At 45.8% G+C, this 27,038-nt stretch overlaps 1 protein-coding gene across 6 annotated transcripts in view; it reads right to left on the reverse strand.

Moving 5' to 3' along the window:
* POLD1 (DNA polymerase delta 1, catalytic subunit) overlaps window positions 1–18,749 on the reverse strand; it is a 43,348-nt gene extending 24,599 nt beyond the window's left edge. Inside the window, exons 1-12 of one of the 6 annotated variants that reach the window (XM_053264164.1) lie at window positions 18,595–18,749; window positions 16,310–16,524; window positions 13,754–13,867; window positions 12,087–12,227; window positions 11,847–11,972; window positions 10,308–10,476; window positions 9,009–9,123; window positions 7,540–7,669; window positions 6,968–7,134; window positions 3,878–3,982; window positions 1,490–1,630; window positions 1,230–1,340 (exon numbers count right to left, since the gene is read on the reverse strand). In XM_053264164.1, the coding sequence (XP_053120139.1) occupies window positions 1,230–1,340; window positions 1,490–1,630; window positions 3,878–3,982; window positions 6,968–7,134; window positions 7,540–7,669; window positions 9,009–9,123; window positions 10,308–10,476; window positions 11,847–11,972; window positions 12,087–12,227; window positions 13,754–13,867; window positions 16,310–16,514 (1,524 nt within the window). In that variant the 5' untranslated portion in view covers window positions 16,515–16,524; window positions 18,595–18,749. Of the gene's footprint in view, window positions 1–1,229; window positions 1,341–1,489; window positions 1,631–3,877; window positions 3,983–6,967; window positions 7,135–7,539; window positions 7,670–9,008; window positions 9,124–10,307; window positions 10,477–11,846; window positions 11,973–12,086; window positions 12,228–13,753; window positions 13,868–16,309; window positions 16,525–17,646; window positions 17,775–17,902; window positions 17,984–18,439 lie in introns of those variants that run through there. The other 5 variants (XM_053264162.1, XM_053264160.1, XM_053264165.1 and 2 more) reach the window with 5 other exon arrangements.
* Window positions 18,750–27,038: the final 8,289 nt, after the last annotated feature.

The raw sequence follows: 27,038 nt of genomic DNA on the forward strand, positions 1-27,038 counted from the left end.
TCCCTGCTTATTGTTCCTTTTGATACAATCTAAAAATTTGCGTAAAATGTATTTGGTTTCCTTTGTTGTTCTCAAACTTAAGAATCACTGTATAGAAAGTCAGGCTATAAATTTTCAAAGGGAAGAAAGTCCCTGCAAAGCACAGAAACATTCTACAAAGACTGGGACCTTCTATTACCAGTATGTACACAAATGAGAGCTAGGAAGTTGCTTTTCCAAAAAGCTGAGATTCCCTGGGAAGCCGAATTTTTGCATGTAGAGAAACTGAAGAGTTTTGCAAGGGTCCTAGGGGCCAGGAGCTGGAACCAACATACAAATGCTTCATTAGACAAAGCCCCTCTCTTGGAAGCCAGGACAGGACAGGACACTTTATTGCGGCAGTAGACCCATACATAATGAAACATACATACTTGCATAAACTCAGCAAAATAAATCACACAAGTTGCAACACAATATTAACAGGTTAAACCTAAGGCAGTTATAGTAAATTCCAGACAGATCTTGCTGATGACAAAAAAGAACAAAGCCAATATGAGCTGTGTGTGAGTGTGAGTGTGTGTATACTTCATGTCAGCATATGTTTGCAAGGAATTTATATGCCACCATTCTTCATATATGAATCCAGAATTAATAGGAAAGTAAGAGAAAAGGCAATAATTAAAACAAGGGAGAGAGAGAGAGAGAGAGAGAGAGTATAATAAAATAAAATAAATTTTTTTCTCAGGTGTACCAGTTGCTAATCCCATGCGTGGCATCTTTCGTGAGAAAGATGCTGGGAGAAAGAAAGGAAAGTGGCGGCAGAGAAGATAAGGTGCAGGCCAACAGTCAGGCTGAGGAAAGCGGCGGCCAGGGTGGGAAAGAAGAAAGCAGCGGCCAGGGCTGGGGGGAGAAGAAGGCGGATAAGAGAACTAGAGGCGCAGATGTTCTGCGCCTGGCCCAGCCAGTATATATAATTAGGGGAATTGCCGTTATGGGGAAATTAGGGTGGGATAGTTTTCAACATTGTCAGGAACATTTTATGGGCCAATCCATGTTATCTGAGCATTCAGGCTATTGCGCCCCCAGATGTTGGAGGACTGAAACATCCTCGCTCTGTAAGGGCAAGCTCCCAGGACTATCAGGGCAATCACACAACAGATGGAGACCAAAGTGACCGTGAGGATCAAATTCACCCAACAAGTCTGTGCAACCAAGGGGATGGCTGGCCAGTCGTGGCTGCGAACCCTTACCTGCAGGTCTGTGATGATGGAGTGCTGGACGTCTTCCTTCTGCTCCTGCAGGAAGTGATAACTGACAGCATTCAGTGTGTAGGAGCGCAATTTGTAATCCCGCAGCAAAACCTGGAGGGGGAAGGAAGAGCCACGCTGTGAGCTGGCAGGGTCCCAATGGACAGAATATTGACCCTGTCCTTGAAAGGCTTTGCCTATCGCCACTCCTTTGCCTCAGTCACCTGATCTGTATAATGGGATGGCCGTCCATCCTTCCTTACCTGAAGCAGATCAAACTGGATTCTGCCTTCCATGTTAATGACTTTGTTCTCCCGCCGGCCCATCTGCTTGGACTGGAAGGAAGAGTCGCGGATGACTGACTTGCGGGAAGGAATGCGGCCCAAGAAGGGAAACGTGGAGACCTGGGGATGCAGAAAAAGCATGTCGTGGGGCATGGTAGGAAGTAGGCCTACGGTGATGAGAAAACCAATTAGATTAGTCGACTTAAAAACATTTTAAGTGGACTAAAGGAGGTGCTCCCGATTAGTTAGGAAGCAGACTTAAATTATTTTTAAATACTTGTAAGAACTGCTGATGTCTGGCACTATCTAAGAAGGAATATCCATTCCTCTGTGTGAGGGAAGGGGGGATGCATCTTCTAGGATGGTATCTGCTGCAATGCAAGTAGCAGATGCATGATTATGCATAATCATCTGAGAACACCAGTTTTTCTTAACACCTTTTCCCTCACATGCAAAATCAATCAACTATGATTTCTCCAATCGGGCAACAAACCTAGTTCCTGGAGTCTGTCAAAGCACTGGGGAATCAAAGTACTCCCCAGATGGGAGGCCACTGTGTTGGGGAATGCGCCAGAAATGGAGCTTTCTAAAGAGCAGCCAGCAGACTTCCCTCTAACAGAGATTCCCAAATGTTGTTGACTACAACTCCCAGAATCCCCAGCAGCAATGGCTTTTGCCTGGGGATTCTGGGAGTTGTAGTCAACAACATCTGGGAATCCCTATTAGAGGGAACACACTGGCAGCCAGCATGGGAAAAACTGGAAATGAAAGTTTACTATAACAGGGGTTCCCAGACATTGTGCGACCACAACACCCATCATCCAAAAGCCCTGGTGGTAGGGGATGATGAGAGTTGTAGTCCACCAATGGCTGGGGACCCAAGGCTGGGAAGTTGCTATAGGACTTGATCATGAATTTTGCAAGGGGAGGGATTCTGGAGCACATTCCTGTTTATCTCACGGTGACTTTCCCCCAGCCCCTGCTAGCTTGGCAACACCCCCAAACATCAGGGACCAATCTGATGATGTTTTCAGAAGGTAGGAGAGCTTTTGTGACAGAAGTGGGGCCCGGAGCTGTCAAGGTGGCCGTCTGGCCAAGGCAACGTCCACAGCTGCAACCGCAGCAGGCAAATTCTTTGCCAAGCAGCTAATTCCAAAGAGCATGGGAAGAGGAAGGAGACTCTTCCCCCACACCCAGACTGTTTTCCCTGATTCGGGGAGAAGGACAGCACTTCTCCTCTGCTCTTCCTTTAGTTGCTGCCTGGTGATGTGCGTGCAAGAAAGGAGGACATGCACACCGCTGCATGTCAAAACATATCAATGGGCACAGACACGCCGGTGCAAGTGTGACAGTACATCAGAGCTGCCTTATGTTCTGGCGGCCAGGAATTATACCCAAGTAAGTGGCAGCAGTGGGCTTCTTCTTCAAAACTTTCTTTTTCATCACGTGGCAACTTCAGCAGGGCTTGAAACGCTGATCACATTCCCAGCAGCTGGCCCCTGCCAGTTGCCCTGTTTCCCCCTCTAAAACGGGAGTGCACAACACCGGCCTCCTACAGATACTGGACTACAACTCCAGTGTGGGTAGTGGTTAGAGTGCTGGACTAGGACCGGGGAGACCCGAGTTCAAATCCCCATTCAGCCATGAGACTTGCTGGGTGACTCTGGGCCAGTCACTTCTCTCTCAGCCTAGCCTACTTCACAGGGTTGTTGTGAGGAGAAACTTAAGTATGTAGTACACCGCTCTCTCTGGGCTCCTTGGAGGAAGAGTGGGATATAAAATGTTCTATTATCATCATCATCATTATTATTCCTGACTATTGACTTCTGTGGCAGGGGGTGATGGGAACTGTAGTCCAAAAACAGTAGGAGGGGCAAGTTGTGCAGCCCAGCTTTAGAATGAGGCAGGATGGGGATATTATCTGCTCAGAGCAGCAGTAGCAGTAAGAACCTCTGGTAGACTGGGGAGAGGACTCTGGAAAACATCTGCCCCCCCTCCCCAAGCTCCCCCTTTTGCTACCACCAGGGCTGAAGAATTGTTGACTCAGTTTATCAGCCAGACAAACTATTTTACTTGTCAAGCTATGTTGGCACACTGTATATCAGGACTTTTTCCACTCGCCAGGCATCATTTTTCACTCGTCACGAACTAGATTTCTGCAGCCCTGGATACCACCATCTTTCAGGAGAGCAGAGCCATGAGCCACACAAGACCATCGAAGCACCTGGTATTCCAAATCTGTCATTGCGAAAGCCATATCATCCATCTACACATTGGATTCTCATTATTGGGAATCACTCTGAAAACCATTTTAGTTGAAAAGCAGTAGATGACAATTATTAATGTGTAAAATAAGAATAAATATACCTTGAGGGTCTGGGCACGGTTGATGAGATAGGGAAGATCAAAGTTCTGGATGTTGTAACCAGTGATGATGTCAGGGTCCACAATTCGTATGAATTCTGCCCAGGCCTGGAAGAAAGTTGCTGAGTTTATAGCCATGCTAATTGTACACATTACACTCCTACTAACTGAGCTAAGAGGCAACTTTTAAGTGGTTGTCCTATTAAGAACAGCCCTGCTGAATCAGGCCCAAGGCCGATCTAGTGCAGCATCCTGTCTCACACAGTAGCCTACTGGATGGTGGAAGCCCACAGGCAAGAGGCGACGACACGCCGTCTCCCCTGCTGTTGCTCCCTCTGCAACTGGTATTTAGAGATCTTGCCTCTTAGGCTGGAGGTGGCCTAGAGCCCTCAGACTAGTAGCCATTGATAGATTTGTCCTCTGTGAATTTATCTAAGCCTTTCTTAAAACCATCCAGGCTGTTGGCTGTCACATTTTGTGGCAGAGAATTCCATATGTTAATTCTGCGATGTGTGAAAAAGTACTTCTTTTTGTCACTCCTAAATTTCTTGGCAATCAGTTTCATGGGATGACCCTTGGTTCTAGTGTTATGAGAGAGGGAGAAATTTGCTTGTTGCCCACTCACCCAGTTTGGAGAAATCCTTTTGGAGCTCCTCACAATCTGTTTTGGAATTCACTACCCTAAATAATTTGGAAGCACCAGCAGATCTGGCCACCTCACTGTTTAATCCAACTTCTGTATCATCTATGAATAATTTTAAAAGCACCGGTCCCAGTACAGATCCCTGGGGGACCCTACTTCTTACTCCCCTCCATTTAGAGAACTGCCCATTTATACCTACCCTCTGTTTCTGTCCTTCAACCAGTTACCAAGCCACACATGTACTTGTCCCCTTATCTCATGACTGCTATGTTTTCTCAAGGGTCTGATGAGGAACTCTGTCGAAAGCTTTTTGAAAGTCCAAGTATACTATATCAACTGGATCACCTTTACCCACATGCCTGTTGACACTCTCAAAGAACTCCCAAAGGTTGGTGAAGCAAGATTTACCTTTGCACAAGCCATGCTGGTTCTCCTTCAGCAGGGACTGTTCTTCTACATGCTTAAATTTTTGATCCTTGAGAATGCTTTCCATCAATTTGCCCGGCACAGAAGTTAAACTAACCAGCCTGTAATTTTCTAGATCTCACCTGGATCCCTTTTTGGAAATGGGTATATTACATTGGCTACTTTCCAGTTCTCTGGTACAGAGCCTGATTGTAGGGATAAGGTATATATTTTTGCAAGGAGGTCGGAAGTTTCACATTTGAGTTAAGGACTCTTGGATGGATGCCATCTTACCTTGGCAATTTGTTAATGTTTTATTTTTCAAAGAGTTTAGATCATCATCTCTCATCTATCTGACTCAGTTTTTTAGCTTCTGTCTCTTAGAAACTTGGTTCAGGCACAGGTATATGCTCAGTATTCTCTGCTGTCAAGACAGATGCAAAGAACTCGTTTAGCTTCTCTGCAACCTCCATTTCCTCCTTAATAATAGTTTTCACTCCCTCATCATTTAATACAACCACTACCTCCCTGGCAGGTTTCCTGCTTCTGATGTATTTAAATAAGTTTTTGTTATTCCTCTTGATGCTTTTAGCTAAATGTTCCTCAAACTCTCTTTTTGCCTCCCTTATTGTCTCCTTGCATTTCTTGCCAGAGTTTGTGTTCCTTTCTGTTCTCTTCATTTGGGCAATTCCAATTTCTAAAGGAATTCTTCTTCCCCTTTATAGCTTCCTTGACTTTACTTGTTAGTCATGCTGGCATCCTTCTGGACTTGGTGGAACCTTTCCTCTTTCTTGGTATATATTCTAATAGGGCTTCTATTCTGTGGTTTTAAATAAACTCCATGCATTCTGGAGCCAAGTGACTCTCTTGATTTTCCCTTTCCCTTTCCTTCACACCAAACTCCTCATTTTAGAGAAGTTTGCTCTTTATGAAATTCAAAGTGTCTTTGTTAGACTTCCTTGGTGATTCTCTCCTAACAAAGATGATGAATTTGATCACACTGCGGTCATTGTTCCCTAAAGGTTCCACGCCACTGACATCTCACACCAGGTCCTGTGCACCATTCCAGGGTCGCCTTCTCTCTGGTTAGTTCCATGACCAAGTGTTCTAGGGCACAGCCATTCAGTATATCTAGAAACTGGGCCTCTTTATCATTATTTGGATGTGAATTTACCCAGTCTATATGTGGGTAATTGAAGTAACCCATTATTATAGCTCTGTCTCTCTTTGACACGTCCCTGATTTTCTTCTGCAGGTCCCAATCACTGTCAGCATTTCGAACAGGAGCATGATAGCACGTTCCTAGTAGCACGTTCCCTTTCAGGCCTTGTATTGTCACCCACTGAGTTTCTGTGGAGAACTCCAGTCCTCCTAGGTTTTCTAGCTTGTTAGATTCTATCCCTTCTTTTTCTGGGGATGATGGGAGTTCTAGTCTGACAGCAGCTACAGAGACTCCGGTTGACCATCCCTTCCACACCCCCATCAATGCTCCTCATCTTCCAGACCCAAATACAGCACTACTCCACCCCAAGTTCGCCCCTCCCTTTCCTTTCTATAGAGTTTAGATCCAGGGATAACAGTGCCCCACTGATTCACACTGTTCCACCATGTTTCCATTACACCCACTATATGTTTTCATTAGGAACCAAGCACTCCAGCTCACCCTTCTTGTCTCAGAGACTTCTGGCATTGGCATATAAGCATCTATATGCTGAATCTCTTATTTATGGCCATTTTATCTCTTTGACCAGATAGCACATCCTTCTGTCTGCTCTTTACCTGGTTCTACTCTGTCCCCTCCTGGTGTACACCCTCGAACCTTAAGGGATGGAATATGCCGATATTACCAGGTCCATATCTAACTTACAGCTGCTCAGCTCTTTTACACCAAGGTTGGCCAACCTGAGACCCTCCAGTGGTTGTTGGCCTGGGGATGATGGGAGTTGTAGTCTGACAACAGCTACAGAGACTCCGGTTGACCATCCCTTCTTTACCCCCATCAATGCTCCCCATCTTCAATGCAGCCCCAAAATCTTTGCCTTTACCTTCAGCATTTCCTCCTCCTTTTGGAAGCAGAGCACCTGGGAACCGACAATAGGGGCACAACTCTGCAAGGTGAAGACGTTGCGTACAAAAGGATCCTTCTCCCCCTGTCGGAGGACCATATTGGCAATCTGGATCACTGGGTCTTTCTCTGGTTCAGGGAAAATGCCTGAGCAGAAACACAGGAGATGGTTAACCCAAGAGCGGAAAGTGTGGCCTTCCCTTCAGTGAAAACAGGGTGGGCATTCACGGTGAAGACCAATAATGGTGAAATCATCAGTCAAAGGTTCATTCCGTGCTATATGCACCACTTCACCGTTCCATTCCTCCCAGACCGTTCAGGCCGAGACTTAACTGAGGGATACTTTGGGGTTCGTTGCCCTCATGGGGTTATCCAGAAGGACTCTAACCCTAACCTCCCATCTCCAGAGCCCAAGGCTGAAATCTCTAGTCCAGTCATATGGAAATGGCCCACTGAATTCCATGGGACTAGCTCCTAAGTAAACATGCTCAAGGTCATACTGTAAATCCCCCACACCAGGTCACATTTTGCCCCCTTAAAAGCCCTCGATACCTTTGCGTCCAGCACATTCAATATCAAAACTAAGCACACGCAGGGGTGCAATGCGCTGCCACTCCCCCTCAGCAGGGTGGCTAATGAAATCCATCCACGCTACATCAGCCTCCAGTTGACAGAGCGACACCTGCAGGTGAGGAGGGGAAAGGCAGCATTAATGGGCGAGGTGTTCCTACACTCCTCAACAAGAAGTCTTCAGTCTTGAGAGACCCTTTGCATCTTCCCAGCCTAAGCTTCCACACATACTGTGTTCACGCTTTCCAGAAAAATCTCCCCTCTCAGGGCCTAACCGGAGCTTATACACCAAACCCTGGCTAAACCCTCCATCCCTACTCACTTTCAAGAAAGATTGGCCAGACCTCTGTTAGGGAATTTTGGTCACAGGTATGAGACATAGGGTGTCTCTAACATGGAGGTACAGGTGGCACAGCTAGCCAGACTCTGGTATGGAAAGGAGTGGGAGAGGGCCCATGGGGCTGGCTGTGGCATAGAGTTAGGCCTGGACTGCCCACCACTCCAATGCAGGGCTGCTTCCTGTCCCACAGCTCAATAGCCTAACACAGGGGTTCCCAACCTTGAGTCCCCAGATGGTGCTGGACTACAACTCCCATCGTCCTCAGCCACATTGGCCTTTATTAGGCTGAGACTAAGTCTGCTCGAGTAGCATCTTCTAGGTGAGTGAGTCTTGAGGGACTTCCTCAAGTAAATGTTGTCAGCATGTCAGCCGCTCTTTCCTTTGTAAGCCCTTTGGGGAAAGGGAACTATTTTCTCATATCTTTTGGCACATTAATTGCTTTGGGGACTTTTTGTGGTTGTCATCGTCATTAAGTGGTATATAAGCATTGATAAAAGTAATAACCTACATTATAAAACCTCCTCTCCCTGCACTCAGATGTAACCAACAGGTCCTGCTGCTATTTCCATATTAGCCAATTATTCCAAATACTGGTTTAAAATCTTCCATAAGGCCTCAAGAACAAATGTATAATGCTCTGTTATGCCCAATAATCTCCCTTATCCAAGAACCCCCTGGACACTCTTTGATAAAGATTATTATTGTTAATAATGATTAAGAATATTTATATACAACTTTTAAATTAAACAAAAAGTTCTCAATGCTGGAACACACAATAAGACCATCCCCCTGTCCTCAAAGGGCTCACAATAGAAAAAGAAATACAAAGTAGATACTGGCAACAGCTGCTGGAAAGATGCGGTGCTGGGGACAGTTGCTTTCCACTTGCTAAGCATAAAAGAGTCACTATCTTTAAAAGGTGCCTCTTTGCCCAGTTAGCAGGGGTTTTGGCCCATCAAAAGCATCACCCATGCTAAATCCTAGAGGCCTCTCTGAATCACTTGCTGCTGGGCAGAGACAGTTGAATCTATACTATCAGCCCCCATGAACAGGGTCCCTCCCCAGGGTCCCCTCCACTCCTTCAGTGCCCTGCTCTCCCTCCACACAGCACCTTGGGTGGGTTCTCTTTGCTGGAGTCACCGGCAGGCTGCTCCGGCCGCAGGTGATACTTGCCAGCGGGCAACTCAATCCAGTTGCAGCCGACAACATCCCGGTCCACCATGAACCTAAATGGGAGACAAATCTTGGGTTTAGTGGAACAGGGGAAAGAGGCTGCCTCCAATACAGGGCCATCAGGGAGACCAACTGAGGGATGGGAGCATCAAGGGCACCAAGACAAATGAGATCTTCAGCAGGTCCCGCCCCCCCGCCCCAGTGACCATACCACCCAAAATCCGTGCAGGCTACGCTGGGTCAATCCAGATGTACTTGTATCCCACAGCAGGATCCTGGCCATTTCTTTCCAATGGAAGAGGGGCAGTTAGTCCCCTGCTAACTGAGCAACGAGGCACCTTCTTATAGTGGCGATTCTCTTTATTTAGCAGGAGGAGAGCAACTGGCCCTATCCATCCCCAGCACAGCATCCCTCCAGTGGCTGTTGCTGGTGTCTATCTTATGTTGCTTTTTTATATCACAAGCCTTTTGGGGACAGGGAGCCATTTTGTCATCATCATCATCTACATTTTATATCCCGCTCCTCCTCCAAGGAGCCCAGAGCGGTGTACTACATACTTAAGTTTCTCCTCACAACAACCCTGCGAAGTAGGTTAGGCTGAGAGAGAAGTGACTGGCCCAGAGTCACCCAGCAAGTCTCATGGCTGAATGGGGATTTGAACTCAGGTCTCCCCAGTCCTAGTCCAGCACTCTAACCACTACACCATGCTGGCTCTTATTTATTTCTATCTACGTAAACCGCTTTGGGAACTCTTGTTGAAAAGCGGTATATAATGGTACGAATCCATTGTATTTGTAAGCAAGCAGCAGTCACCCCAGAATCAAATATGTGGAAACATACATGACTAATAAAGCTTTGCCCAGTCATCTGAAGAACATATGAGGCTTCCTTATCCCAAGCCAGACCAAGGGCCCATGTAGCTCAGGATGATCTGCACTGACTAGAAGTGCCTCTCCATTGTTTCAGGTAGGGGTCACCATACCAGGAGATGCTAGCAACTGAATCTGGGACTTCCTGCATGCAAAACAGGTACTCTGTCATTGAGCTATGGCCCATTCCTAGTTTCAGCTTCTGAGCCTTCTCCAAATGCCACACGTTTCCCAAGGAGCTATGAGAGCTAGAAGCAATATTCTGATGTGGCTACACAATGCATTTTGCCCTGGTTGTGAGACAAGGCAGGATAAGGGTGTCTGCTTTCCGGAGGGGGGGACGGGCTGCCTTGATAAGGGATCCTACCTGATTTCGAAGTCAATATTAGCCTCAAAAGCTTGATAGTGGTGCACTCCCAACGTGCCGCACCGCAGTCCCTGTTCCAGCAACCTCTTGGCCGGGGCAATCAGCCGGGGCATCGCCATTGTGATTTTCAGGAAAGGTGAGAGATGTTGCCCATGGTAGCCGTACATGCCTGAGATGAAGGAAAGCAGTTGTAGAGCACAGGAGATACTCAGCTTCCTTTAAGAACTAAGGATCGCTTTACCAAGTTCTCAGCCACCATATTCCCCACCCTATCCCAAATTCTACACTGAAATCAGAGGCTCCCATATTTTTATCTTTCTCCTTCCCCTTAACTTTGTGCATCTGCTGTATACCAGAAGCCCTTCAAACTGCAAAGTTCACAAAAATTATTAGTCCACAGAGAGAAGAGTTGTGAAGCCTTTCCTCCGTGGAACCGGGAGGCAATTCTTACTCATCGCAGGCAACTGGCTAGGGACATCTAGATCAGGAAGTGGCTGGAACTGATCAAAACCAAGGGCCAGAGCTCTTAAGGACATGGGCTGCCCAACGCACATGATGCAGCAACTTTGCCAAAACTAAGACGGGCGAGTGCCTGGACAGGAGACCACCAGGGAACCCTCCTGTGTTCCACCATAGAGGAGAGATGGTCTTGTGGTAGCAAGCATGACTTGTCCCCTTAGCTAAGCAGGGTCCACCCTGGTTGCATATGAATGGGAGACTAGAAGTGTGAGCACTGTAAGATATTCCCCTCAGGGGATGGAGCTGCTCTGAGAAGAGCAGAAGGTTCCAAGTTTCCTCCCTGACAGCATCTCCAAGATAGGGCTGAGAGAGACTCCTGCCTGCAACCTTGGAGAAGCCGCTGCCAGTCTGTGCAGACTAGACAATACTGAGTGAGATGGACCAATGATCTGACTCAGAATATGGCAGCTTCCCATGTAAGAAAGGCAGTACTGAACTAACTATCATAGGTATGATTTAATTATTAAATAAGTGATCATTCAATCAAATTGATTTAATTTCATTAATCGATTTTCACTCCAATGCAATGCGCTCTCTTCAGGTCCAAATCAACCATTATGGGACAGTCAAAGCAGCAAGATGGTGCTGCTGGTGCCAAGTGTGAAAGAGCATGCTGGTTCACATGCCAGGAGAGCAGGGTCACTGTTGGGATATGAGGGGGCGGTGGGGGGAAGACTCAAAATCTGGGTTTCACTAGTAGGGGCCCATTCACTAACAGGCTGGAGGGACAGAAAATGAGCTGCAGCCGCTCCCTTTGGGCTCCTGCTGTAACTGAACCATGTGGAAAGCCATTTGTCCAGTAGGAGAAGGAAGTCACCAACAGGTGGAATGGCCTCCTCTACCAGATGAATGGCCGCCTGCACGCTCAATTACAGCAGGGACACGGCCAGAAGGGAGCAAGAGCGGCTGCCAGTACCGGAGAAGCTGAGACTCATTTCCCACCCCTCCAGCTTGTCACCCTAACCCAGCGGAAGACCCAATGGAAAAAGGGGGCACCTGTACACATTTCCTCTCACTTACTTTGCTTGTTGCAGATCTCCACTGCCAGAACAGCTTGGCTCAACCCATCCTTGTTGGACCGCATGTCCTTAAGGACAACTGCATTGAGTTCCCTCTGAAAGTCAGCCAGGTGCTCCGCTTGGAACCCTGGGAAAATAAAGGGGTTGGGGTTGGCGAGAGAGAGCAAGATGTTGATTAAGCTGTAGCAATAAAGAGGATAATCTGGGGGTAGTACCTTCCACCATGTGTGCTCATACTCACCAGCCGGGCTGGGCACATAGAAATAAGGGGCAAAGCCATGGATGTGGCAGCAGATACTGTTGCCTGCTCCAGTGATGCCAAACATCCGCAACACCGGAACTGGGCCCTGGGTGGATCCTGGGAATCCAGGGAGATGAGAACCTGCCTCAGGAAGAGAGGGAGGCCAGGTCAGTTGCTGAAAAAGTGTCCCCACCCCAACTGCAGAAATGCTTTACAACCAGTTGAGGCACAGACATTATGCACAGGCATAATGTCTGTGCAGAATCACCACCATTGTATACTGGGACACAATGTCCCTCCACCAAAAAAATATCCACGGTGCACACAAGCTACTTAGACAGCAGAGTGGAGAAGAGTGCAAATGTGAGCTGAGATGCTCTAGGCTCTCCTAGGTCCCCCCTAATCTTTTATATTCTTATCAGTATTTTCTCATTCTGGTTTCTGTAGATTTTTTTTGGTTAAATTTCACAACTATCTAGGCTAGAAGTAGGATTGGCCTGGGCAGTCCAAGATTGAGGCATCCTGCCCAGGTTGTAGGACAAATGTCATCCTGGATATGAAATGTCCCGGAATCTGAGCAGGAAGATTGCTTTAACGAATTGTACCCTTTCCCCCCCTGGTGTTGTTCCTCCAGGCACTGTAGCTACATGGGTCAATGTTTAAAAGCCCCATTTCTTACCCTATGTCTGGCACCTACACTGCCAACTGGTTGGGTTAGTGCTCTCTCTCTCTCTCTCTCTCTCTCTCTCTCGCAATGGCTCAGTAAACAACGTCCCCTCCTTTCTGAATAATCTCTAGAGTTAGCAAGAGCAGTAGTGGGTCTCTGGGTTTAGCTGTGAACAGTGTTCCCTCTAACAGGGATTCCCAGATATTGTTGACCACAACTCCTAGAATCCCCGGCTGCAATGGCTTTTGCTTGGGCATTATGGGAGCTGTAGTCATCAACATCTGGGAATCCCTGTTAGAGGGAACACTGGCTGTGAAGTGTATGGACAGAGAGAGACCTCTTTTCTCAAGTGACATTGTTGGGCTCTCACTTCTCTCTAGAACACTCATTGCTTTCTAAGTTTGGAAACTGCTATTAAACAAAGTAAACACTTCATACATGTTTGGTTCATTTCTCACCTGTTCTTGTGTTACTGTCCTATTTATTTTGCATATTGGATTGGGCTTATGAGGTGAAACACCCCCATCCCTCTCCTGTGTAAAGGGGGGAAATGAGAAAAACAGCACCAAGCACCACTGTCCATTTCACCACAATGTTTCATTTCACCAAAATGAAACCCATTTTTAAAAGGTTCTGCATGCGGATTTCCAAATACACCTTGCTACAAGTTGGCCGAAGCACCTTCCCACAACTCATAAATAAGAAACAAAATGGGACTATAACCTCTCTGGGGAATTCCAGACCTTGTCCATCCTGTCACACAGAGCTAGGGCCACTGTAGGGCCATTGTAGCTACCAAAAGCCCCAAGAACTATAACAACTTCAGACTTCCCCTCCAGTAGCAGAGAGTCATTGTTTTGCCAGAGGGAGGGAATACCCAGTTCTGCAAACCCGTTCCAAGGAAGTGGTAGGCAACCAGGAATCCCTGGGGCCCAACCCATCCACTCCCCAATGCCTTCAAGAACTCCTTACTGGCATCTCAATGTGCTTGTCAACCTACCTACATAATAATCCAGGTCCACCTGCTGGAAGCACAGGGCCTCCTCTTTGGGGTTTATTTTGCGAAGCGGTGGCCTCTGCCATTTGGGATTCTGCACAGATGAGAAGAGAGTACCTTAAAGGAACAGAAAAACCAGGATCAGAGATTAACATCAGCTCCTTTTAACCAGCCTGAGACCCCTAAACAACTCATACCCCTTCCAAGTCCTTCAGCCTACAGGCAGAAAAGAGAAGTACCCAAAATATCAAAGGGCCAAAAGAAGAGGCAAAGCCTCAAATGGATGATTGAAAAATTAAATATATGTCAATATGTGATTTACTCAACACAATTCAACAGAATATTTCTCAAGGGCTCTGTGTAAATGGCATAATAAAAACCATTAGAAGTAACACTGGTAGACTTACCATGAAAAGTTCTTTCTCCCCAGTGTAAAGAGAGTACCCTTAAATGTGCATTGTTTTCCCTCTTACTCCCACTGGACAGGACCAAATTAAACCAGACTGAGTCCTATCACACCCTGGACAGTTGAGGAACCTCCCAGTTCCAGGACAGTTTGGGGTACTGTAGAAAAGGAAGGCTCAATGCGAGATTTAAAAACACTAGATATGTCAACAGAAAAAGACAACTATAAAAAAGTTACATGTAACGATATTTGGTACGACAAGTAGATTATACCATATCAGAGCTTTTCCTATCAGTGAAAGGAAAAGAGGCCCTTAAGGAAGGAAGCCAATTAGCCGAACTGTAGAAATCAAAATACCACACCGATGAACCAAGGGTGGGTTGGATACCCTCCGTATACTGGGGAGAAAGAACCCTAAGTCTACCAGTGTTATTTTCTCCCCCAGCGTATGAAAGTATCCTCAATGGCGGGACATACCAAAGCAAGTTATTATAGGGAGAGATTTGGTTTATGTAGATACTACTTGTTACAGAACTGTGTGGCTGAAGGGCTGCTTGCCCTGACTGGAAGACTTGCGATGCTTGACGAAAGGAGAAGCAGAAGACCACATGGCCGCTCTACATATGTCTGCCAGAGGAGTATTGGTTGAGAAGGCCATGGAGGTTGCCACACTTATAGTTGAATGAGCGGTGATTCTGCTAGGTAGTTGAAGGGATAGAGATTTGTAAGTGAGAGTGAGGCAGGTTCTAATCCAGTGGGCTGAAGTTTGCTTGGAGACCTTGTTGCCCAGAGATGCTAGGAGGAAGGAGACGAACAGTGAATCCGATTAGTGAAAAGCCTTGGCGTGCCTGATGTAAATCTTGAGAGCCCTTCTAACATCCAACTTGTGCCAGAGCTTCTTCCGTGGATATTTAGGAGAAGGACAGAAAAAGGGCATTATGATACTCTGGTCCCTGAGGAAAGAAGTGCTGACCTTTGGGCGAAAAGTGGGATGTTTTGAGTAAAACTGAATCTGGTTGGAAGAGACAAAGCTGTTTACATACGGAGAGAGCACCCAGTTCCAAAACCCTGTGTGCTGTTATTGGCACTAGGAAGAGAACTTCGTATGAGAGAAGTTTGAGAGATACAGACTTCAAGAGTTTAAATGGTGCCTTGAGGTTGAGGACCTCATTTAAATTCCAGGATGGGAACATGAGAAGGACAGGCAGCACAATGTTCTGAGTACTGCGGAGGAATCTCCAGCTATGATGGTAGGTGAGAGAGGTCTTGGAACAATGATGCAAAACTGAAGAAAGAGTATTTGGTTTGACACCCTTGTCGAGAACTGCCTGGAGAAAAGAGAGGACTTGCAGTACTCTCCTTCAATGGGTTGATCCGAAGATCCGAGAGAGAGAGAGAGAAAATGGAGGGAGAAGTAAAGGGTGGTAAAGAACTCAAAGAATAAAGTAATAAAACCAGGAAAGAACAGATATAAAGGAGAATTATTATTTTTTAGTTCTTCCAGAGGACCTGTTCTCAGGAGCAAGAAAGGACCGAAATTGAGAGGTACCTCAACCACTCAGGGTGCGATAGGACTCAGTCTATTTTGATTTGGTCCTGTCCAACGGGAGCAAGTGGGGAATACAACCCACATTTAAGGATACCCTCCTGCACTGGGGGAGAATGACTGAACACTGAAGTACCGAAAATCAACACACATAAAGGATGTACATAACTTTAGTAGTATGGGAGCAACTATTAACAGGTCTCTATATTTATTTGTTTTAAGTAAGAATAAGTGTCATCACCCAACACAGTTGAGTACTTGGCTAGTGCTTTCGTCACAACTGGGTACTTGATCAGTACTTCTTTTAGCAACATGTGCCAGATAGAGCCTTCCACTATGATCACACTGTTTTGTCATTCCACACCCAAGTCATAGGAAGCTGCCTTATACTGAGTTAGACCATTGATCCATGTAGCTCAGAACTGTCTAAACGGACTGGCAGTGGCTCTCCATGGTTTCAGATGGAGGTCTTTCCCAGCCCTACCTGGAGATGTGAGGAATTGAAGCTGGGACTTTCTGCAAGCAAAGCAGATGCTCTAGCACAGAGTGTCCCTCTGCTTCACTATCCCAGAGAGCCCCTTCCCTATTTGGCACTCATCTGACTCACCAAGGGGGATAACATCTGGTACCAACTGTGCTTCTTTCATCTCCAGAGCCATCTCAGCTTCCACCTCATCCAGAAAAGCCAGCTCCTCTTCAAACTGTGAAGGGCCATCCTCATCCCAATCCGCTCCTCGTTGCCTCTTCCGTTGTGACAATGCAGGGTCGCCCAAACCAGAGCCTCCCTGAGAAGACTTCCGCTTGTTCTCCATCTTGGCATTCCTAAGGAAGCAAGGGGTACCCCATATCAATGGCCAACCCAATTCATCATCAAACTCTCTCCCCTAAGCCTTCAAAACCTAGGACTAGTCCCTGGTCACATCTTGTGAAGAATCAGGCAAGGCTATGTTAATTCAAGTCACCAGTACCCAAAAGCCTCTTTTGCAGCTGCTGATCACACTGCCTGCTGCTGCAGTCCAGGACTGCACATCTCCCTGCATGGAATCTATGGCCCAGCTCATTGCTTTCCTCCCCTGCCATTGCACCCCCACACAAATATAGTATAAACTTTCACCTACACCAGAAGCACTACCACCGAGACAACCAAAGAGTTTGCAGGCAAAAGAACTTAATTATTTCTACACTATCAAATAGCTACACTATCAGAAGAAGTAAATTATTTTATTATAATTGCATTTTTATTCCACCTTTCTTCCAAGGAATCAGGACAGTATACAGGGTCCTCCCCACCATTTCATCTTCACAAAAACCCTGTGAGGTAGGTTAGGCTGAGACAGAATGACTGGCCAAAGTTCACCAACTGTTGAGTGGGGATTTGAACCTGGGTCTCCCAAGTTCCAGTGTGATACACAAACCACTTCATCACACTGGCTAAGCAGTATACAACACTTAAGCACCAGCAATGGCAAATAGGGCCAAACTAGACATGATGTAGAAGATGCATGAAGAGTCTCCAGTCAGGCCGTCTTATATAAAAAAGCCAGAAAGGCAGCCTCAGAAGTGGCAACAAGCAGCATAAGTGGCTGCCTAATTCTTTCCCATCCTGCTATTTGCCCATTCAATAACACTCCCCTCCAAGCTGCTTTCCCTGCAGTGGAGGGAGTGCTACAGAATGCCCATATATTTTTCCTTCAGGAAAAAAAGCATCTTCAGAAGATCAACTCAGAATTTGCAGACAGCAGGGAGAGATTATCCAACCCTTCCTCCTCAACTATTTTTTCTGCTTAAACTCATAGGCACCAGCAGCTACTTTTCAGTTTTAAAAAAATAAAAACTTTTGGGAAAGTATGCATGCCTCTCCCGTGAAAGTTTGGCCTTTAGTTCTCTTTCCAGAAGCATATACAGATCAGAATCAGAACAGCACCAAGAGCAACACTGACTTACAGAAGTGACCAGCTGGCAAGAACATTTACAAGCAGTGGTCCTATGGTTTGTCCCCAAGAAGAGACAGGCCATCTCTGATTGTGCTTTTGATTCTCAGAGCTAGTAATGACCATTAGACCTGTACTCCCAAGAGCTTTTCCTAGTTCATTTAAAAACATTTTAAGTGAGGCATTTAGCGGAGCTAGATAAACCCCAAAAGGCAATTCGGTTTGGCCCCATAGGAAGAAATAGGAAACTGTATTATACTGAGTCAGACCGTAGGTCCATCTAGCTCAGGGATGTCTACATGGACGAGCAGCAACTTCTTCAAGGTTGAAGGCAGGAGTTTCTCTCAGCCCTATATTGGAGATGCCAGGAAGGGAACTTAGGATCTAGATGCTCTTCCCAGAGCGGCCCCATTCCCTGAGGGGAATATCTTACAGTGCTCACAAATTTCTCCCATTCAAATGCAAACCAGGGCAGACCCTGCTTAGTTTAAAAAACTCAATTAATGCTTGCTACCACAAGACCAGCTCCCCCAAAATAACGTTCTTATGTCTGTGTGTGTGAGCAGCACCCACATCACCCATCTACCAGCGAACTCAAGAGCAATAGGCCTCTGATCCTGCAGCCACAGATCTGTCCATGCTCCAATTACTCTCACATCTATCCTAACCCACAGAAGCACCCTCTCCTTTAATTGCACTTCATATGGTCTGCCCCAGTTCTCTAGAGGGCCTGTAGTGACCCCTCCCAAAGGAGTGCCCCCAACTTCAAGCATCCAGCAGCACCCCCTTATCTACTCCATGCTCACTTGGAGACCCATGCGCCCTGCTCCCCAGTTCCGTTAGCCTCTTCCCATGGAAGAGGTTCAGATCACCTTCCCCACTGCACACCAGCATCCTCACTCCCCATATTCCCCTGGCACCTGTCGTCTCCAATCCCCGATGCGCCCCACATACTCCTCACCTCACTCCCCCTCAATTCCTGATCAGACAGTCTCCCGCCAACAGACTCGGGGGAGGAGCCTTTTCTCCACCCCCTGTTGCCATGGTAACCCTCTCCTCATTGGTCATCGCCGCTCCACCATGTGCTTGTCCTCGATCCAGAGAGCGACGAGGAACCAAACATTTTGCAGCCTGTTAAAACTACGCATGCGTATTTCTCCCCTCCGGCGGGCGGCTGCCGCCATATTTAGAGTGGCAAAAGAGCGGGTATCCAAAAAGACATGCGTAGTAACTCAAGTGGGATAGTGTCTTGCACAGGAGAGAACTGTTGTAGACTCCTAGACCAATGTAGACGAAGCCGCATGCGCATTCGGTAATAGCGTAGTCTTGGGTGAAAGTGACTAAGGAAAGCAAAGGCAGATTTCCGAAGGACACCATTCTGAGTGCGGCTTTCGGTGGGCAGGGTTTAGCGACATTTTGAGAGTGGTAAACGATTCCTATTTCTGTTGGCTTTCGGATGTTTCCTGCCTCGCAGAGGTCCAATCAGATCAAACCGCACTCAAAGAGTTAAGAGAATACCCGCTCTGCAGGAATGAGGCGAATTGGACGTTCGTTCATTAGCGGGAGCGGGGGGAAATCCCAAAGCAGCAGTGGCGTTGCGTAATGCCTTTATTGGGAGAACCAAATGAAACGTCACAAAACAGCAAGCTTCTGCGTTCACCAGAACGCTTCTTCAGCCTGGAGCATGATAAGCAAAAACAAAAACAATGAAACCCTACAACTATAAAAGGAACGGGGCGGGGAGATGTTACCGAGCGTGATGAAAGAGCCCCAGTCTGTGGTTTGTAATCATCTTAATAAGACGGGTGTAGAGGAGATATATACTGCAAGACACCTTATGACTGACGTACAGTGGCCTTCAGAGGGAAGGGAAGAACATCGCCCTTCCCCTGCTCAAGTTACACTGCGCAGCGGTAGTCTGGAACAGTTGTGCTAACATATGCATAATGCCAGGTCTTGGATGTCCAGCATGGTTTCATTTATAATTCATTAGTAACACAGTGGATGCCAATGCAATAATTTGTTTATTTATCATATTTCTATACTGCCTGATATGTACATCTCTAGGCGGTGTACAAAATGTAAAATATTTAAAAGTTACAAATTAAAATACATAATTAAAACAATAGACTAAAATAGATATTTAAACAAGTTTTATTAGTTTTATTAAAAGTAATTCTAATTAAAAGCCGATGAAAACAAGAGAGTCTTGAGGTTCCTCCTGAAAACAAACAAGAGGAGGAGATGCTCTTATTTCAGTAGGGAGCATATTCCAAAGCCCTGGGGCAGCCACAGAGAAAGCTCGGTCATGGGTCTCCAAGTTCATCAATTTCAGCATTGTAATTAATGTTTTTCAGGTAATTATAACAAATGTGAGGGAGTAAATATATGTTTTATTGGTTTGTTGAGTATTCCAATTAAAAAGAAATCCACATAAAGCTTTGAATTTGTTTCAGTATAACAATTAGAGCACATGAAGTGTATTTATTGACCCCCCACCCTCAAATATTTCACCTCAACTACTTGGCTACTTGAAAAACGTAAAGATACAGTGGAGGAAATTAATATGGTGGTGCTGGAGGTGGTTTATTTGGTGGATAGAAAGGTCAAATAAAATGCCAAATCAGATCACGATCTATTTAGAGCATTAATCAAAATTGTAATTCTTTTTAGAAAAAAAATGCAAATTTTGTGCAAATGAGGGGGAAATTTTAATGGGAAAAAATTCCTGGAGTATCTCTATTCTACTTTCCCCCCAGAAAACCCACATCTCTGCTTCTTTTATGCATCCAAATGGCAGAAGTAGGTTCCTATCGTCCCTGTTTTGCTAGGGACAGTCCCTATTTTCTGGAATTTGTTCTGGTAAGTCATGGTCCTTACTTTGTTCCTGATTTGCATCTTGGGGATGCCTTGTACAACCCCCCACCCCCCACCTTGAATTGCTAGAGTTGTCATTCTTCAGGAGTCAGCTCCCTCCCAGAGCCTCTAGAAACTGAATCTCCAAGTAGGTGAGTGGAACAACTCTCTCTCTAATGCCCCTGTGTGTACTGTGAGTGGTCATACTTACACAAGTGTAAGTGGTCACGCTAAGCTAAGGCACTGTGCAATGCGCAGCATACTGTAAATCCAGTATGCTGGGAATCCAGCAATTTGTGATAGACTAGTAGCTGGAGGAGTTGGGCAGTAAGCCCAAATGAGAATTGATTGTTACAAGGGTATCCCCATTTTCATCTGGGGGTGGGGGATGCTGGAGGGTATGGACTTGGGTCTTCTGGAAGAATGTGCTCTGCAGGCATGTCCTGCTTTCCATTTGGGGAGGCATGTAGACAGAATGCTATGCCATTCCTCCAGGTTGCTTGGCCATACCCCTAAACATTCGCCCGGTATGGCCCAGTTTTCATAAGTAAAATGTTGGACGGTCTGCTAACCACGCACACGCATCCCCCAGGGTATCCCCAAACAGAGCATACAGACATTGGCCTGTTCTGAAACATGGAACAGGCTCCTGTAACACATAGAATGGAGTAAAAACAGAACGCAGTAAACGGAACTCAGTGGGGAAGCAATGAAGACACAGGAAACTAAGCAGTACCAGCACAAAGGGACCATACATACAATGCCCCTCCACTATACTAATAGTGAAGAATAGGCTTACAAGTTGGAGGTATCTTAGTAGATACTAGACAAGTAGCCTTTGGTGAAGTACCTATCCTTTGTTTAGGATCAAGCTCTCAATTGCCACTCTTCACTAACAAGGATAGGGGAGGATATAGAGGAAATCAATAAACAAAGTTCTGGGAATCCATGTTTTAATTGTGGTGATGAGGGTTGCACAGGAATGTGCTGTCAGCTGCAGCATAGGACTGGCCTGAGAGACTTTGATCTTCTGTGTGGATTTCCGTGAAGTCTGCCCAATGCGGTGCAAGAGGCTTCTTTCTCTCAAACCCCCCCCCCGGATTGTGCAAAAGCTTCTCTTTTGTTTCCCCTCTCTAAGGAAAAGCACTTCCTTTTTTTCTTCTTTTTTGTGGTGCACTTGTGTTTAATTAAAAACAAAACCAGTTACTGGGCGTTAACCTGGTTATGTGCCTAAAGAGGCTTGAAAGTTATGGGTTCAAATCATACTTTCCCCCAAGTGATTGGCAGTGTTGTATAATGGTCAATGTATTCGACTTTGGTCCAGAAGGTCAGAGTTCAAATCTTTGCTTATCCACAAAGTCTTTGGGCTAGTCACTGAGATCATTCACAGAATCAAAAACTGTGTTCTTCCGGAGTTTGGGAGCTGTCTGTGATTGCTCCTAATTTTTGGTGGTGTGTAAGAAAGGTAGGAGGAAAACCTGGTTTCCCAAACCCAGGTAGAACACCATTTCTTTTATTCTGTGAATGACCTCACTCTCTTTCAGCTTAACCTACCATAACCCTGTCAGACACTGGAGTAACTCCTATCATGCATGTCTTGTGCATGTGTAAAGTAAAAGTTGTGCCGTCGTCGAGTCAGTGTCGACTCCTGGCGACCACAGAGCCCTGTGGTTGTCTTTGGTAGAATACAGGAGGGGTTTACCATTGCCTCCTGCCTTTCAGCATCTTCCTATTCCGCTGCTGCCCGATATAGATGTTTCCCATAGTCTGGGAAACATAGTCTGGGAAACGTACCCGTGAGGATTCGAACCAGCAACCTCTTACTCACTAGGCAACTTACTTCCCCACTGAGCCATTAGGTGCATGTGTACTCAGAAGTAAATCCTGCTGAGTTCAACAGGGCTGACTCACAAGTCAGTGTACATATAATTGTGCTGTAAGGCTGTAGTCCTGTTCACATTTACTTGGGGTTTAGTCCCATGTAGGGATGTGCATGGAACCAGCGGGGGCTGGTTCAACGGTGGCGGGGGATAACTTTAAGGGCAGGAGAGGGTGCATTTACCCTCCCCGCCGCCGCGTTTCCCTGAAAAACTGGTATGGCGGGGCGGCAGCATACCTCCCTGCTGCCCCGTCCGCTCCTCGAACCGGAAGTGACAGGAAGTAGCGTGACTCCTCAGACCGGAAGTGACAGGAAGTAAGTGACAGGAAGTAGCTTTCAGAGGCCCATAAAAGGGCCTCCAAACAGGTTCGTGCACATCCCTAGTCCCAAGTACTTGCCCTTGGAAATGTACTTATCCTATGCATGGGATTATAAATCACCACTCTCAGCGAATGCAGGAATAATGGGATATAGAGGTAATAAAAAATACAATTCTGAAAATCCAAGTTTAATTTAAATATTTATTTATTTATTTATTTATCTTATCAGAAAAATAAAATAACGGGGAGGTTTCCACAAATACTTAAGGGCTTTATTCACTTGTTCATTCATATCATAGCAGGGGTTCTCAAGCTTGGGTCCAGATGTTGTTGAACTACAACTCCCATCATCCCCAGCCACCATGGCCAAAGCCCACCTCATCATGCTCTCCTCCAACTTACCTAGGCATCACTACTTATTTTCCAGTCTCCTTATCCTGAGTCTCAGGGTTCAAGGCTCCATAGACATTCCAAGCCTAGCTGAGAGGACGGACGGAGCCATCACTGAACCAAACAAACACTGCTGCCCCATCAAGCACTTCTGTGGTAGAGGAAATACAGATTGCTGCTAACCCGAGGTTTTGTGTTTTTTTTTAAAGTACTGTTTTCTTTCTTAATTAATGCATTAATTATTTTTTATTTTCCAAATTACAATGACTGCAAAAGGCTTATAATGTAAGCCTGGGCTTCCTGGGCACCTAAATATTTTCCCATGGCACCTAGACTAGGATATCCAGAGGCAGAGCTATTTAATAAAATATGTATTTGTCCCAGGCAGCCCTGTTTCTGTTCTAAGTATGTTACTTGGGAAGGGGATAAAGAGAAGCCCATCTACCCTCCCTTAAATTGTCTGATTCCTCATTTTTTGGGTTGGCTCCTAGATCAAGATAAAATTTGTAAACAGGTGTAAGTTTAAAAGATTGTTTCTGACCTATATGGTACAATTTACAGATGTTCATAAAATAGACAATACTACCACAAAGCTCACCCATCTTACTCTCTTAGGAACCTACAAAATAGTGGCTGACATCCAGACTAGTACTGCCCTAGTGCAAAAATGTTGTGCTGCTGGTGCAAGAATATGGCATAAGTTAGTTCTGGGGGAAATGGGAGCTTCTGCTCCAGACTAGTGTTGCAATTGTGCAACATCCTACTTCACATCCTTTATTGAGCAGGCACTCTGGTGGTGCTTCCAATTGCACAATTCCCAGCAGCACCACAACTTCGCACAGCTCATAACTTCTCTCATGGCACTATTCTAGTATAGAGGACTACAACTGAGAAAGGAAGAAAAACACACAGAACAAAACAATTTAACATACCTCCTCCCAAATAAAACTCAAATAAACTTTATTTTTCTTAAAGAAACTGAGGGGCAGGGCACACAGAGAGAAGCATCTCTGTGATAAAATGAGTGACTTGTGCCAGAAGTACATTATTATTTTATTAATTGTTTATTATTTTGTCTTTCCTGAAACTGGTTGCCTGATTCAGGGCAGACAAATGAAAGTACTTCTACTACTGCTACTTCTACTATGAATATTTATATACCGCTCTTCCGCCAAAGTTCTCAAAGTGGTTTACATCGAAAAATAAATAATACATAAATAAGATGGTCCCCTGTCCCCAAAGGCACAATCTAAAACAGGGCTGCTCAACTTTGGCCCACCTGCAGACATTGGCTGCAACTCCCATAATCCCTGGCTATTGACCACTGTGACTGGTAATTATGAGAGTTGTAGTCCAAAAACAGCTGGGGGTGGGGGCTAAGTTGAGTAGAACTGATCTAAAAAGAAACATAAAGTAGATATCAGCAACAGCCACTGGAAGGATGCTGTGCTGGGGTTGTGGGTTCTTCACATAACACATAAATTAATTTATGGAGTTCACTATCACAAGGTGTTGGTCACTGGCTTAGATGTTTTGAAAAGTGAATTAGTCAAATTCATGGAGGAGGACAATTCAATCAGCAGCTATGGTGGCTAAATGGAACCTCCATGTTCAGAGGCAGTATACCTCTGAATCCTAGTTCCTGGGAGTGGAGGAGGGCTGTTGACTTCATGCCTTGCTTCTGGGCTTCTTGATGGCCTCTGGTTGGCCACTATGTGAAACAGAATGTTGGGGCTTCGATCTGACCCCGCAGAGCTCCTGTTATGTTCTTAATGTATGCAAATATTTTACTGTGGGGATGGTAGCTGTGCTAGAATTTTAGGCTTTCATTGTGTGGTTCCTGCGGGTGCATCATGAATCCCTCCTCTGTCTCCTTAGGCCATTTTGAATATATTTAAGTTATGTATCTATTAAAGCAGGGGTTCTCAAATTTGGGTTCCCAGCTGTCGTTGGAGTGTAGCTCCAGTTGTTGGAGTGTAGCTCCACAAAGGCCATTGTGGCTGGGCATGATGGGAGTTGTAGTCCAAGAACAGCTGGGGACCCAAGTTTGAAATCCCCGTCCTAAGGGGATAGCCTGCTTTTCCAAAATATTGTTCAAAGTGGATCACATCAATAAAATAATGCAAAATCAATAAACACACAAAATTATTACACTTGGAAAGCAATTCTAAAACAACAATTATAAAAACAGGAGAAAGAGGTAAGAAGAGCGACACAGATAAAAATAATTTTGAAAACATACTGGGCAGACTTATTTTTAAACTGCTGTTTCCCTCTGGGTTTTCCCCCTAATTTCTTTGCTTTCCCTCCCTTTGAAAAATCCAGGCTCACTTTTTCCAGCACTCAAGCATATGCTATTTTTATTAAAGTGACTTCCTCCATAGCAAGACTAGCTTAGACAGTCACCTCTTTCCAGGGCGTAAAGAGAGGGTTTATCATTCCATATGGCTGCTCAGGGGTAGCCCTTTCAAGAGGCAGGGTGAGGTGGTTGCCTCAGGCACAGGAGCGAAGAGGGCTGCAGGGGGCAGCAAGCACTGCCCCCCCCCCACCGCCACCGGTGCCACACACCCCTCCTCAAGTCACTGGGGTGCACCTCTTCTCTCCCCTCTTCCTCCCTCCCACCCCACTGCAAGCTAGGAGGGCTCCTGCGACTACTGCCTGACTTGATGGGTGCTCATGCTCAGGTGCTGCCATTGCTTCAACAGCAAGGCCTGAAACTGCACAGCACCCGCCCTCAGACAGGGCGTGTGTAATATTCTCCTTCTCAGGCAGCAAAATACCTTGGGCTACCCCGTGGCTCCTGCCAGTAAAGCACAATTGTTAAGCAGTCTTACCCAATGGGTAGGTACCTGCATCTAGGAAAACGCTTGAGTCATATTTACACAATACGTGTAAAGCAGTTTCAAAACAGTTTTAACTGTCAGAGTCTACACCAATTAACCAAGGGAACTGTAGGTACTGAGAAATGTGTTAGAGTTTAATATCTCTGGTGTTTTTGGTTAACCCATTCCTTAATCCAGACCAGCTTTTGAATGGGGCTTTAGTTACTTTTATTCCAGTCCTGGAGTAGAGGCGGAGCTAACAAACAGCCAGCAGCAAAAGCACTGAAGGCAGAGTGCACTTAAAGGTAAAATTGTGCCGTGGAGTCGGTGTTGACTCCTGGCGACCACAGAGCCCTGTGGTTTTCTTTGGTAGAATACAGGAGGGGTTGACCATTGCCATCTCCCGTGCAGTATGAGAGGATGCATTTCAGCATCTTCCTATATTGCTGCTGCCTGATATAGGAGTTTCCCATAGTCTGGGAAACATACCAGCAGGGATTTGAACCAGCAACCTCTTCCTCCCTAGACAAGTTACTTCCCCACTGCACCATTAGGTGGCTAGTCTACACTTGCTTCTCTGTAAATAATCTATATTTCAATAAATGATTAATATTCCTGATTCTACTCCACTACCTTTTCCTTGCATATCACAACTCTTTCCTCTAGATTCTTCAATATCCAACCCTTTATAGAGCTACAGTTCCCAAGGATCCTTCATTGGAAGTTGTGACAGTTAACCATTCTGAAATTTGCTTGGATTTGTAGTGTAGACATGCCCTTACAAAAACAAAGGGATGTTCTCTCTGTCTCCACACACCTATTGCCCCCACCATGTTCTATTAGCAAATCTCTCTCTCTCTCTCTCAGCTGAAATATTTGTACAAAATAAACTAATACCTGCAAATCTTTCAGTTTTGTATAATTACTTTGGACTGAAAAATGTCAATAGCTGACATGTCCAGAGCAAGGAAGGGCCAGTACAGTGAGAGGAGCAGATTAACTTGTACTTCTAGACTAACTGCACCAGTGCACCGGAGATGGGGCAGTATTTTAGGACCCCCATCCTTTCCCCAGGAAGCCCTCTATGCCATCCTGATATATGTCCCTGAGGGCTGCAGAACTGTGTAGACAACACTGA

The sequence above is a fragment of the Hemicordylus capensis genome, chromosome 6 (assembly GCF_027244095.1).
Source record: "Hemicordylus capensis ecotype Gifberg chromosome 6, rHemCap1.1.pri, whole genome shotgun sequence".
Classification (NCBI taxonomy): domain Eukaryota; kingdom Metazoa; phylum Chordata; class Lepidosauria; order Squamata; family Cordylidae; genus Hemicordylus; species Hemicordylus capensis.